This window comes from Felis catus, chromosome C2, assembly GCF_018350175.1.
Source record: "Felis catus isolate Fca126 chromosome C2, F.catus_Fca126_mat1.0, whole genome shotgun sequence".
Classification (NCBI taxonomy): domain Eukaryota; kingdom Metazoa; phylum Chordata; class Mammalia; order Carnivora; family Felidae; genus Felis; species Felis catus.
Genome location: NC_058376.1, coordinates 90683145 through 90697945, shown reverse-complemented (window position 1 = coordinate 90697945; position 14801 = coordinate 90683145). Strand labels below are relative to the sequence as shown.

The following is a 14801-nucleotide window of genomic DNA, read 5'->3' as shown; positions in this document are numbered from 1 at the left end:
AATTATTAAACAGATTTTTAAATACTTTAGAATCTTGTCAATGTGCCTTGGTATCACTACAATTAAGGTAAATGTCGGCTTAATTTCTTTATATTTCACTTACATGATCATTTACTATAAGGTTTTGCCTTTCAGCCTAAAAGTACACTTGCAAAGAGCACACGGCTTTTAGGATTGAGATGGTGATTTCATTTCAGGTCTTCAATAGACTTGTGGTAGGAAATTAAACAAGTGACACAACCACAGTCATTGCCTGAACTTGCTTATTTTATGAACTGTAATAAAAATGCTTGTTATCAAACATTAAGTATGGAGCGTTTTGAACTCCTTGGATGAAATACTTAATTTGAATTTACTCAGCCTTGTAAATAAATTTAAAAGATTAATTGACCTGCACAAATTTGTTACCAACCTTCTCTCTCCCATGGTGACTAACTTCTAGTAAAATGAAGGAAATTAACATTTCTTTCAATATCCCCCTCAGATATTAGTGTTCACAGGAGTTGAGCAGATCAGTACCTCTTTCTTACCCAGTATAGACCCACCACAATCCAATAAAGTGTTGTGTGGGAAAACAGCTTACATTAGGGTAGAATACAGTTTTAGGATCACGGAAGGTCTATGAATTTGGCCTAGATTTAAAGTAATGAATAACACAAAGATTTCGAGAACAGGGTTTCTGTGCCAGGAATGTTCTCCTTAAGGGAAATCCCTAGATGAAATGACTTGGGGGGAAAAAATCCAGTCTGAAAATTGGGTTCTTTTTTGTCCTATTTTACTCTGAAAGTAGCTACGAACAAAAGCACTAAAGAACAAAATAAACAGAGGTTTGAGGGTACAGCGCTTCCTTCCCTCATCACTGGTTAAATCACAGGAGAATAGGCAATACAGGAGGAGGCAGTGAGCGAGAGAGACAGAGAAACAAAGAGAGGAGAAATAGTATGAGCTGGTGAGATAAGTCCTCTCCAGAACTTTGCAGGAAAACTGTGGGCTTAGTAGGTCACGAACAGATCCCAGAAAGACTCCTCAGAGAACTGTGTTGTTGCTGATTCTCTAGTTTTGGATTGGCTTTCTTGAATCTTTTACCCTTCGTTTGTGCTTAACCCCGACAGGAGACTCAAATAGCCAAGAACTTCCAACTGTAGGTTCCAGGCATTTGGGCCTAACAATGCTACTGTTCTGTACTCTAAGTCGACATTTAGCATCATCAATGTGGTTTAGTAGATCTCAACCTTCAAAACATAATTTAAAAACAGTTATAAATAGGGGCACCTGGGTGGTTCAGTGAGTTGGGCATCCAACCCTGGCTCAAGTCACGATCTCATGGTTTGTGAGTTTGAGCCCCATATCGGGCTCACTGCTGTCAGCGCAGACCCCACTTCAGATCTTCTGTCCCCTTCTCTCTGCCCCACCCCCACTCTTGCTCTCTCAAGAATAAACAAAACATTTTAAAAAATTCAAATAATGCTCATTCTGTCGCCATCTTAATTGATTTACAAAAAGAATTTTTACAAATGACAGAGGTGGTAATACAAACCTTTAGGGAAAAGATAGATTTATTAGTAAATGGATGAAGTAAAGCAAGCCAGAGCAGGGAAAAGAATGTGGAAGTATTTTAATGGATGTAATCCTGAAGGCTGGATGTTGCCTTTTTGAGTTGGCTGAAAAATAGAGAACATATGAATGATGATGTAGCTAGAAGGAATCACAGAAATGGAATGTTATGAAAATATGAGCTAAGCAGTGGGATTAGCCATGGCAAGAACACAGAGACTTGAGTATCCGTAATGGCTTCAAAAAGAATGTCCTGGGCTGGTGAAAGGCCGATGTAAAACAAGAATTGTGCTTTGTGAAACTTGTAGGGCAAACGAATGAAAGTAATATCAAATATTACATTTACATTTCACATTTATTTTTTTTTTAATTTCATTTTTTCAGGGACACATATTATGGAATTTAGGATTGTTGGGTTTTGATCCATGACAATCTTCTATTGAGAAAAAAATATATTTCTAAGGAAAATTTCCTCACAGATTTCTCAGGAAATATCAGTGTGGCTGATACTTGGAGTGCATATTAAGAATTCGGCATGCAAAGATAAATTAAAGCCAAACCTATGTTTCCACTGATGTTGAGTAGGATGTAAGTTCCAAAAAGACACGTAAATAAGGGGAACCATGTAAGTAAAGGGAAAGGAGACTCCTTGTAAAAATTATTTTTAATTTTGTTGGCTAAGCAGCTGGGAAAAGACTAGATTCTAGCAAGTCCTTATTAAAAACATAAGAGTGTAACAAATATAAATGCATGTGGCCACCATTCTGTGAATTTGAATGAGTGAAGCAGGCTGAGCATGAGACACCAGTGATGAGAAACTGGTAACTGTCTTGTCTGCCCAAGACATTCAAAATTCAATTAGGAACAAAAACATTGACTAAACAAATACCTTCAAAGGTCCAGTTCTCAAAAGCTGAATCTGTCAAAAATACTTGGAATTTGTACATGACATAAAGTAGTTCCTTTGCCTTTTATAATCCAGTACTTAAGGGTCACTCTTTTTTGGGAATATGAAAACTCTACCTAAACTGTCCCAAGTTGATCTAAAACTTTCAGGAACTTTTGCCCCAGGAGTGTATCAGGAAATGAAAGAGAATGAGCTCTCTTTTCAGAAAATCAGGCTTTCAAAAGACACAATTTGGTGGGGTTCACTATAAAAATTTTTAGTTTTTTTTCATTACTCAAGGTATTTATAAATAACATTAAAATGGAAGCTTGTCTTGTTTATAAATGCTCACTCACACAGGCTTTCCATTTTAAGTGATTTTAACTTTGTTGCAAAGATCTTTCTATTAGGTCCTCAAAGAAAATTGGATAGGTTTTGAAACATTATTATATGTTTGGAAAATCTAGCCCTGTAGTTGAAAAAAGTTGTAACAATTCATGTTCTAAATATTAAACTACACATTTCTAAATTTTTGATCAGTTATATACATAAAGTATTTTTGAAATTATATCATACCAAAGAAACATGGCGGGGGGGGGGGGAGTATGGTTGAAGAGTCAATGTCTTTTTTTTTAATGTTTATTTGATTTTGAGAGAGAAAGAGAGCACAAACCAGAGGGGCAGAGAGAGAGGGGGACAGAACATCCAAAGCAGGCTCCCCACTGAACAACAGAGAACCCATTGCAGGGCTTGAACCCATGAACAGTGAGATCATGACCTAAGCTGAAGTCAGATGCTCAATCGGCTGAGCCACCCAGGCACCCCAAAGTGCCAATGTCTTGATTCAATGACAAACATATATTGAATACATTATGCTGGACATTAGATGTGATGTTCTCATTTCTGTTGTTTTACTTTTATCATAATTACTGCTGAGGAGATTGGCATTTTTTCATAAAATTTTCATACTTGAGACTTAAGGAAATATGCTTTTAAGAATAAACGGAGGGGCACCTGGGTGACTCAGCTGGTTGAGCATCCAACTCTTGGTTTTGGCTCAGGTCATGAACTCACAATTCATGGGTCCAAGTGCCTCACTGGGCTCTGTGCTGGTGGCAGGGAGCCTGTTTGGGATTCTGTCTCTCTTCCTCTCTCTTTGCCCCTTCCGTGCTCATTCTCTCTCTCTCTCTCTCTCTCTCTCTCTCTCTCTCTCTCTCTCTCTCTCTCTCTCTCAAAATAAATAAATAAAAAATTTTAAACAAAGAATAAATGGAGAAAATTTCTTCTGTGGTTTTCAAAAATCATTCTAAGAAGAATGGAATTATAACCTGCAAAGCCTTCCTTTAAGTTTATTGGAAAACTTGAAAAAAAAAAAGTCTAAACTTTTTAGGGGCTCAACATCATTTTAAAATATTTCAAATTAAAGAGTCATTACAGTTCTTAATAATCTATGATAAAAATATTTTTGAAGCACCAACAGCAAGCAGAGTTTGATTTGAGCCAGCACTAGTCACAGTTTGGTGAGCATCAGAACCATAGGGAAGTGTTACCAGGTAGGCTCCTGGGCTGCATCCTCAAAGGTTCCCATTCCCATTCTGGAGGACAAGAGGGGAGCCTAAGCATTTTTATTTCCAGCAGGTTCCTGGATGACATTGATGCAGCCAATGTATTGACCACATTTTGAGTAGCACTGATTTTGGGGTATCCCAAGAAGCACAATGTATGCTAACAATTTAAATTATGTTTTTCAGAAAAATAATTTCAACTGTTCCAGAAGAGCTAAGTGTCAAGAAACCAATGTCAGTTCTGTACAGATAGAAGGCGATGCTGATTATTTCATCAACCATCTTGGAATTCCCACCGTGCAGTTTGCCTATGAGGACATCACAGCATTAGAGGTGATTGTTCCTAAAATAATACACACACACACACACACACACACACACACACACACACACACACATAGCAGTTATGCAGAATTTGATTTTATCCTGGCTGTTTGCTTTCTTACCAAATAGGTCACTATAGGGAGCTGCTTCATTTAAAGAGTTATTCTTGTTGTTCAGAGGGTTTGTAACAGTATTTGAAAACATCAGCTCTTTTCAGTAGTGTTGAATTCAATTTAAAAAGATTTATACTGTCACTCACATTTTCACAGTGTGCTTTGCAACCAGAAATTTGCAGTAGTTGGATTAACATCAAAACATAATTGTAATCTTCAGTATTCACAGAAACAGATGACATGTGCAATAGATTCTCCTCTCCTTGCCCAAGGGAAAATGTGTTTCACGTGCTGTATATTAATGTGAGTCTTGTGGATTAGCTGCCCAAAGTTTGTCAATAGTTTGCATGCCCAAAAAGATACTACTTTTTTGTGAGGATAGGAGGATTTTTCCCCAAGATTATCACAGAGGCCTGATTTATCTTAACTAAGTCTATGTTCATCCATCTGTTGGCCTTCAAACCTTTTGATCTGTCTCATAATTATGTCACAGGAAACTTGTTCTCTGCAAAACCAAACCTGTTGAGATATTTTGCCTTTCACAAGTTGTACATGCTTTATTGGGAGCTATTTGAAACATGGGGTGGCCTGTTGGAGGTGATTATTAAATTGACAAAACTGTGGCTGAAAAATAGATTAAAGCCTGCTTTGTTCTTCAACTGTAGATGCTCCTGAAAAGTTGTGTTTGAATTGCATTTTTATAGGCTCAACTTCAGACACATAATATCTTGATTTCTGCTAGCTTCAGGGATATTTAGCTGTATGTTTCTCTGTAGCTCATCTCCCACGCTCATCCCTTAGTTCCTCTGTAAACAGCTAATGGTCACTAACAACTTAAACTCACGGAGGGAAAAACTCTGGGTGAATCCTATTGTAATGGGATGAATTCTTGGATAATGGAAAAGTTATTATAATTTATCTTTTTTTAAATTGTATTTTCATCCACTATTGTTGGGTAAAAATGGGATACATGTGTAGAGGTATCTTATCTTTTACCAAGCCTACTATAAACACTTAAATGTAATCAATGTATTAAGGCGTTAACTCATTTTTAATTTTCCTGCTTACTATCTTTTATATTTTTTAATGTTTATTTTTGAGAGAGAGTGTGTGCACGTGACCAAGTGGGGGGCAGAAAGAGAGAGGGAGACAGAGGATCCAAAGTGGGCTCTGTGCTGACAGCAGAGAGCCCAATTTGGGGCTCAAACTCACGAACTGTAAGATCATTAGCTGAACCGAAGTTGGGTGCTTAACTGACTGAGCCACCCAGGCACCTCTCCTGCTTGCTATCTTTTAATATCTCTTCATCATCCTCCCATCTCAGCTCATCCAGCTCATGCCATGTTAACATGTTGAATGATAGCTTTTTTTCCATACATATCTAATTCATCCTGGTTGAATTTTAAGCCAAGAATTTAGGCAGATAGAATAGGATAGCCTTAGGAATGGGTCTATACTTAACTCTTGACTCTGAAACTTACTGGACAAATGAGTTAAACTCTTTCAGAATTATTTTACATTACAGATAAGGAACCTTGGTATACCTAATGAATCTACTTCATAGAGCCCTGGTAAGGATTAAATGAGACTGCATGTAATGGACTTAGCTAATATTGAGCATATAATAAGTTCTCCATCAACCATAGCTATTGTGACAGGTATGGTTATCTAACTGTAGGTTCAACCTATTAGTGGAAGAATTTCTGTACTTTTTAGACAAGAACACATTTAGTGGAAAGGGGGAGTTTGTTAATTATTAGGGAAAACAAACTTCTAAGGCTGAAGCGATGGGATCTAATGAGGATCAGTTAGAGAATCTGAGGTGTCAGTAGAGAGATTTGGAAACAGGTCACAGTGAAGTTCTAAGAAGGCACTGTTATCACAGTGAAACTCCTGTGGCTAAAGTCTATCTACTAGAACTGGCTTAGTTTGAAAAAGCTCATCAGTTTTTCAAATGATACCCCAAATGTTTAACTCCCATCAGCAAAATTATTTTTTATTATATTTGTCTCTAAAAAAGCAATTAAAGAGAATCTCCTATGCTTTTTAACAAATGACCTTGTTTATAATGCTTTAGTGTGGAAAAAAATTTTAATGGATTTGTCCCTTGCAAAATATAAATGCTTCAGATGAGATAATTTTGTGTAGTGAATTCTTACAAGAACAAATAATAACATTTGCTTTCTGTGTTAACCTATAATAAATATCTGTATACACTGACAGGAATCATAAACATTGACAGGCTTTATCCATGATATAAAGAATATTTATTCCATGTCAATTATGAAAGCAGGTGAGGAAATCAGAGCTTTTTCATGAATTTACTATTAGATATAAAAATATAATGTATGTATATTTGTACATGTAATATATAATGTGTATCATATATAAAATAACATCTACAACTTACTGAGTATTTGATGTGCTAAGTATTTTTATCTCATCTTACCTAATATTTATAATATCTTAATGAGTCAGCTTTTATTATTAACACTTATTTTGCTGAGAATGAAATGAAGCTTAAAATCAAGTAGCTTATCCAAGGTCATAAAACTAATCAATAGCGAAGATAGTAGTTGACTTTAGATCTGTTTAACGTAAGCCTGTATTCTCAGCTATTACACTGAAGTTTGCAAATTGGAAGCCCAAGGCCAAAATCCAGTTCACAGATATATTTTGTTTGCCCTGAGCTTTACTAAAAAATTGCCTCTCCCATGAAAACAATTGACTAACTTGTGCCATTACTCACCAGCTTCCCATGTTCTTTTTTAAGGAGTCTGCCATGTTGTTTGTCCTAGAGTGCAGTTAAGAAGAATATTTCTTTAACGCCTGTTGCTATCACAAATTGGGAAATGAAACAATCAACCTAAAAAGCCACATGTTTCACCAGACTTATGTTGCCTACATTACCTTCCTAGCCCCTGTAGGAACTGAGTTTGTTATCACTGCACTCATTTTGAGTGAAAGAGCCAAAGTGGATAATTCTGCAGTCCTTTTCACTTTATAAATTGTATGTGTTCTAAATGAGCTAAGTTTATGATTATACTCCTGTTTTTGTAGAAATTATCTTTAAATTTTATTTGGGTGATTATAATGCTAACGTTAGTATCTCTGCCATATTTTTTAATCCAGCAGATTGATTATAGATCTATTATGGTCAGTTTTAACAAGCTAATAATGATAATAGGAAAAAAAAAAACTATAGGAAAACAAAGTAGTGCCACAGACACCACTTTTAATGGACACATGGGATATTATTCTAAAATTCTTTTTTGATGTAACATGACATTTTATAACATCAGTCCCCAATATTTCATGTTTCCATATTCCCACCAGTACCTTTCCCCTGTAGTGTCTCTGGGTGCTTATAGATTGCATAGATTGCTGCAAGAACATTTCATCTTTAGTTTTTCTTGAGGTCTATAGACTAATTTTCCAATAATTAAATTTCACAAATGCAAAGCAATGTATGGATTTTCCAAATGCTAGAATTATTCCTTCTCATAAAATATTGCCCTGTTAATTGAAATGTCTCTAGTTGTAAGTTTCATTTAAATAAGGTTTTCAATTTGTAAACATTGTTGCACCTGTTAGAAGAAGCATTCTGCACAGATTAAAAACAATGCAGAGACTGCTGAAAAGGAAATGAAAAGACAGATGCTTTCTGATTAAGAGTGCAATATTTATGACAGGCTGGTGGTCCGATGCACATTTCTTCTGTCACTTAACAGCTGTTTCACATAATTTTTGTTCCAGATCAGTATATTTACTCTCCATAGGGCATGTCAGAGGGTCTGGCTTTCTTAGTATATCAGAAGATCAATCCATGCCCTAGCAAGCTTTCTACCACAAATTGAAACTCTGGTTCCTCACTCTGCTTAACCTTATATTTTTTGCTCTTCTGCTTGAAACATTCTATTTTAAACCCAATTTACCTCTATAATGGAGCATTTAACATTTAAATGATAATGAGATAAAGAGGTATTATAGCTTTTATATAGCAGAGTTTTTTGCATAATTGTTTCAATATCATTTAGTAACCCAGCAACTGAAAGCCAAGTAGCATAGGTGTTTTGAAACTCTTATTCTTTTTAGGGTAGATGGCTTTGATATCAATTTTGATTCTTAAACTGATATACAGCAGCAGGAGTGTGTGTGTGTGTGTGTGTGTGTGTGTGTGTGTGTGTGTGTGAACTTTAACATTAAGGTAACTTTACCACATAAAAATAATTCGTTCAGATAAAATACAGGTGCAATACTACAATATACATGTACACATTCTGGAACAAAGTAACTCATGGTTTATATCTTGATTCTTCATGTTTTATTCTACTAAGTAGAAGAATCATCTATTTTACTTAAATTAGTGATAATTCTTTCATTACATTTTCTGTTAGGAACTTAGTCTTTGACACTGTTACATTAACAGATTATATAACAGTTCAAAAAGCTCTTGATTTAAGGAACCAAATACTTGTGTGTAGCTATGCATATGTTGCACTGATGTTTTGCAGTATCTGATAGAATCTGTTTCATCGCTATGAAACTTATGTCACTCAGAAATGAGATTTTACCTTTCTACTTTCTACTTCAAAATGCCAGTGAGAAAGGGGATGCAAAGGGGTGCTTTAGAGTTCTCTCTAGTTCATTACTTTTCTTTATAATTTATTTTAGGAAAAGTACTTTCAGTGTCAATCAAAGCATATGGTATTATATTCAGATCAGACTTGATTCATTTAGGGCAGAGGTTCTTAAACATTTTGTTCTAAAAACCCATTTACCCTCTAAAAGTATTGAAAACTCTAAAGAAAAGAGCTCTGGTTTATGTGGCTAATGTGTGAAAATGTTTACTACATTAGGAATTAAAACTGAGAAAATGTATATTTAGTTAAAAATAAATAATAAACTTGTTATGAATTAATATAAATTATTTTTGAGGGGCGCCTGGGTGGCTCAATCGGTTAAGTGTCAAACTTCGGCTCAGGTCAGGATCTCGCGGTTTGTGAGTTCGAGCCCCACGTCGGGCTCTGTGCTAACAGCTCAGAGCTTGGAGCCTGCTTCGGATTCTGTGTCTCCTCCTCTCTCTGCCCCTCCCCTGCTCATGCTCTGCCTCTCTCTATCTCTCAATAATAAACGTTAATTTTTTTTAAATATATAAATTATTTTTGAGAAAGAGAATTATATTTCCCAAGATAAGAAAATATAAATTAGAAGAGTGGCATTATTTTACATTTTTGCAAATGTCTTTATTGTGTCTTAACATGGGGTAGCCGGATTCTCATATGTGTCTCTATATTTAATCTGTTGTTATATGTTGTTTTGGTTGAAATGTACAAAGAAAATCTGGTCTGATAGTTTCTTCACATAATGGCATGTTTTTCTTTGATGCTACACTGGGACGTGACAGGGATTAGTGTTCTAAAGGTTAGTTTCAATGTGGAATCTGAAACCATATTGATGACCTTTTTGTAACCTGTACACTTATGAATATAGAGAGAAAATGAGAGTGTGAAGGCATGTAATGTCATTATTATTATGAAAATAATGTCGATCTCAGGGATCTTTGAGAGTCTCTGACCACACATGGAGAAATGCTCATCTGGGGAAATGGCCTTGGTTAAACTAGCCTACTTCACCGTTTATATCCGACAAGGTGTTCAACATTTCTCTTTTTCAAGAATTTGAACTGTAATTCTATATAAACCTGCGTGTGTATTTTCCTGGCATCTTTGGGTATTGCTATCCCATTCACCTGACAAACAGCATGAAGAAGGGAATATAACACTCTCATAAACTGTGACTCTACAAAGAATTCCACTTCTGAGAAGCCTTCCTTTAGAAGAGAAGGTTAAACCCCAATCAACAAATCAACAGTTATAGAGCAGACTTGAAAAGCTTTGATTGTACAGTATATGAAATGCCTGTCACAGAGGGAGTGCTATTAAAGTGGCTATATGTTTCCAGGAGCCTGAGGAGTAAACACAAGAAATTGAAATATGAGACAGATATTGAAAAAACAAAGAATGAAGAAACTCTTAAGACTCAAATGGATAATTCAAAAGATCATACTTCAAATTGCCTAATATTTAGAAATGGCTGCAAGGAGGACAGATTTCCCCTAACAGTTGTCCTTGCTTGGAATACTAAGTAAGAACATTTATTCCAAATGCCTATCACCATTAGATCAAAATATGTTGTATATGGACTGTGTTTTAGCTCTAATGCTATTTCAGAGGTTGTCTTGTGATCATCCCTGCTATGAGGAAACTTGTTTCATAGTAAAGTTTTCGATAATTTCTGTCATAATACTTACAGGTGAGTTCAATGACAGACTATGTCTTAAGTTTCGCATCATTTAAATTAAGAACATAGGGTGACTTTCATGTGATTTATTCAGATATTTGTTAATTTGAACTCATTAATTTATTTGGCCAACAGTTATTAAGTATTTGCTGTAATCCAGTGCTATGTTAGAAGTTCAAAGATGAATAAAATCTGCTCTCTTTCTCTTAAAGAGGTCACAGTCTAGGTTAGGACTCAGACATATAAATAATCAAGTGAAGAAAGGGCAGGAGAAGTTCTCTTAACTGACTTCCACTTAATCAATTTGTGGACTTCATTGACAATTCCACTCCTTTAAAACACAAAGATCAATACCCCAAGCCTCCTTGAAGCTCATCATAGTAGATCCTTTCTGAATTTTTGCACACTTGTGTTTTCTCAGGTTATGTGGTATGGTTGTCTGGAGTCAGCTGTATTGTCAGATCTATATATGCTCTTGGTGTTTGTTATAAATAATAAGGTATTTTAATTGCAACATAAACTTGTGAATCATGAATATGAAAAAAAAATTACTTCTAAGAAACCTATAGTGATAACACCCTGAAGGGTGAATTGCTACTAAAAAACTGATATGTGGTATACCAAACAACTCTTAGAGATTTGGAGAAATTGTAGTAATCTAGATGCATTTTGCATTCAGTTTCCTTCACAAACATCTCTAATAATTCCACTTTAAATAAAAAGCAACTTGACATGTAGAGAACTTCTAGGACAAGAAAGAAACAACAGAGCTTTATTCAACAGGTCAGTGTTTAGAGCAAATATCTTGTTTTTTCATCAAAATACTGGCCAATAAACATGCACTCACTCATACTCTAAATGCACTCATGCACGCACTCATATACTCTAAATTAGTATATATTACTTTACAGATGTATTTTTATTTTTACTGATTATTTAATTGAACTAGCTTCTAAATAACCTGCCAATCAGTGGGACAAACCATATTGATTAAGATGGCTTATACTATACGGTGAAGTGATAGAGGAAAGGTTGTATCAAGGAAAATTATATTTAACACATATAACATTTGTGGTAGACATTGTTTTAAGTCCTTTAAACATGTTAGTTCATTTAAATTAACTTGTGTACTTATAACTAGTACTTATGAGGAAGGTACTAGTACTACTACTTTCATCAAAGTTGAAACCAGGCACAAAGTGATCAAGTAACTTGGCTAACATCACACATCTACTAAGTGGTAGAATAAGGTTCAAACCAACACTGTAGTACCAGGTATCTTGGCTTTTCCCCCTAGCCTTAAACTGTTTCTCAAGGTTTTCTACATTAAATGAACTAGTTCTAACATGCTTTCCACCTCGCACTGTATTCATAGTGCAATGTGAAACCATGGTATTTCTTATTTCTTCTCCTTTCCTATACAAATGTTCTAAACATTTCAGATTTGACAATTCTTTTTTTTAATGTTTATTTATTTTTGAAGGAGAGAGAGACAGAGCATGAGCAGAGGAGGGAGAGAGAGCAAGGGAGACAGAGACTCTGAAGCAGACTGCAAGCTCTGAGCTGTCATCACAGAGCCTGATATGGGGCTCGAATCCACGAGCTGTAAGATCATGGCCTGAGCCGAAGTTGGACACTTAACCAACTGAGCCACCCAGGCACCCTTCAGCTTTGACAATTCTTAAAGTTAAGCAATAGCTAGAAGTGGGTAATATTTCTGTACTGAATTTAAAATAAGCCCATAACTTATATATTATGACAAAACTGATATGAAGGTTTTGTTGTGGTAATATATACAGTCCCATCCAAAAAATAGTTTATAATTTTATTTCAAAGTTAATTCTGGAATATGAGGACAAGCATAAGTTTGTCTCTTCTAATTTCAAAGGTAATGACATATTTCTTCAAGTGGAATATTATGACATCTGAAACCATTTTGGAGATTATGACATCTGAAACCATTTAGAGTCACTTAGATGCATTTTTAAAATGAATAATTAAAAATGTTAATAGCAATTTTGGTACCCGTATGCTCTAACTATAAACTCCAGAAGGAAACAGCGTATTTAGAGCTCATGAGGCTGTGGATGATGACTATGGCCATGATTGAATTTCCTTGTCCATTCCCTAACCTTCACAACTCCATACAATTTTATTTGCATCTGGAATTGTAGATTTTTAACATCTGTTTCACAGTTTATAGTGTTTCAGACAGAAGCTTACAGTTTTTTTTTATTAAGCAAATGTTTCTATAGAAACTACAAAGAAAGACACAACAGTGGCCTTTGAAGTCTCATCAATGTTAAAAAGAAATGGATCGAAGCCAAGGCCACTTGGCTTTTAAGGATCACTATTGCTTCCTCATGAAAGTTCTGTTGTTTATATCAATCTCAAGAGAGCTACAGTTGTCTTCTGTCTTTCATGATGCTCTCTCCCTGTGATTTTAAGTGAATGGAGAGGATTCTGAAGGAGAGCAAAGTATTTATCAGTATTTTGATTTCTATAGTCTCTTGTCAATAGCTTTAGTGTTGAAATTATTTTGACCCATTTTTCTCTTTATTAGTGAAGAATGTTTTAAGTCTAAATAGTGTAGTGTATATGTAGTACAGATAAGTGGGTAAAAGTGGGAAAAAATAAACTAACTTTATGCACAAGGTCATTTTTAGTTCCTTAAATTAGTATTTTGTCACTTTACTTTTATTCATTGATAATTGTTATCAGAGAAAATGTTATACATACTCCATGTTTAGAGACAATTTATTCTTTTAGTTTAATTTTGAAAAGTTTTAAAATGTTTTATTTACTTTTGAGAGAGAGAGAGAGAGCACAAGCAGGGGAGGGACAGAGTGAGAGAGAAAGAGAATCCAAAGCAAGCTCTGGGCTCTAGCTGTCAGTGCAGAGTCTGATGTGGCCTGGAACCCACAAACTGTGAGATAATGACCTGAGCCAAAGTTGGATGTTTAACCAACTGAGCCACCCAGGTTCCCCCAGAGACAATTTCTAATTTATCACTTAAGTATACATATATAAAAGTTGAATTAAAAAGAAATTTCATATTAATATTGCTGAGACCTGTTGTTAGAAATAATAAAATCAGATAAGGACATGGCAAAATATTGTGGTTAAATGCAAGGCACTTCTTTTCTGTACTGGCCACAGGTCCAGGTTAGGTATGGAAGCTCCATTGCCTGTCACTGGTTGCAGACTCCCACCAGTTGTGATTTTGGACAATCCAAGTGGTCAGGGGAAGATCAGAGGCATCTTTAGTGAGAAGATGGTCATATGAATGGTGAGTCCACAGATGTGCCTCACCCAGAGTTTCTCTGATGGACTGACTGAAAAACAAAACAAAACAAAACAAAACAAAACAAAACAAAACAAAACACTCATAGATTCATTGACTTTTAGAGCAACAGTGATCATTGAACCCAATTAGCTTAATTTATTCCTCTGTAGCAAAAAGAAATAGAAACTTAGATTCAGCGACTCAAACAAACAAAAAATTAAGTCCATACTTAGTTATTCCTGCTCCCAGCCCAATGCTTCTATCTATAGCTGTCCTCTGCTATGCTATATGTTCTATTCTTTTTCACTTCTTTCCTCAATTTTCTTCTCTCCCCCCTTTCCAGCCTGGCTTCTTTCACCATTTCCTGCACATAAGGTTATACTCTTCATATCCTTTTCTTCTTTTTCACTCTTTGACTTTTCTGGATGGTTTTTTGCTCCCATTCTCTTTTCTCCCATTCTATTTTCCATTTTTTGTCTTTTTTTGAAATTTAGTCTATTTAAAGTGGCTTGATGTGTTTAATTTGATCAAATGTGAAGCTATAGCCCAGTTTTCCCCCCAACATTTTGGTGTATAAGGCAATGGTACAAATGGGGGCTGTTATATGGTATGGCTAAATGGTTTAAATAAATGATTTGAATGTTATAAATCAAACTAAAAATGTTAAATAACAGATACTTTTTCCTCCTGATCTGACCAACACCTGTTTAAAATTATTGGAAAGGCAGGGTTGAATTTAATGTTTGCAGACTCATGAGAATCCTATGCCA

General features: G+C 35.3%; 1 protein-coding gene across 14 annotated transcripts in view; it reads left to right on the top strand.

Moving 5' to 3' along the window:
* NAALADL2 (N-acetylated alpha-linked acidic dipeptidase like 2) overlaps window positions 1–14801 on the top strand; it is a 1340454-nt gene that overhangs the window by 1123215 nt on the left and 202438 nt on the right. For all 14 annotated transcript variants that reach the window (XM_023260390.2, XM_023260391.2, XM_045036390.1 and 11 more), the window contains one exon: window positions 4192–4338. In XM_023260390.2, coding sequence (XP_023116158.1) covers window positions 4192–4338 — 147 coding nt within the window. The remainder of the gene's footprint in view (window positions 1–4191; window positions 4339–14801) is intronic.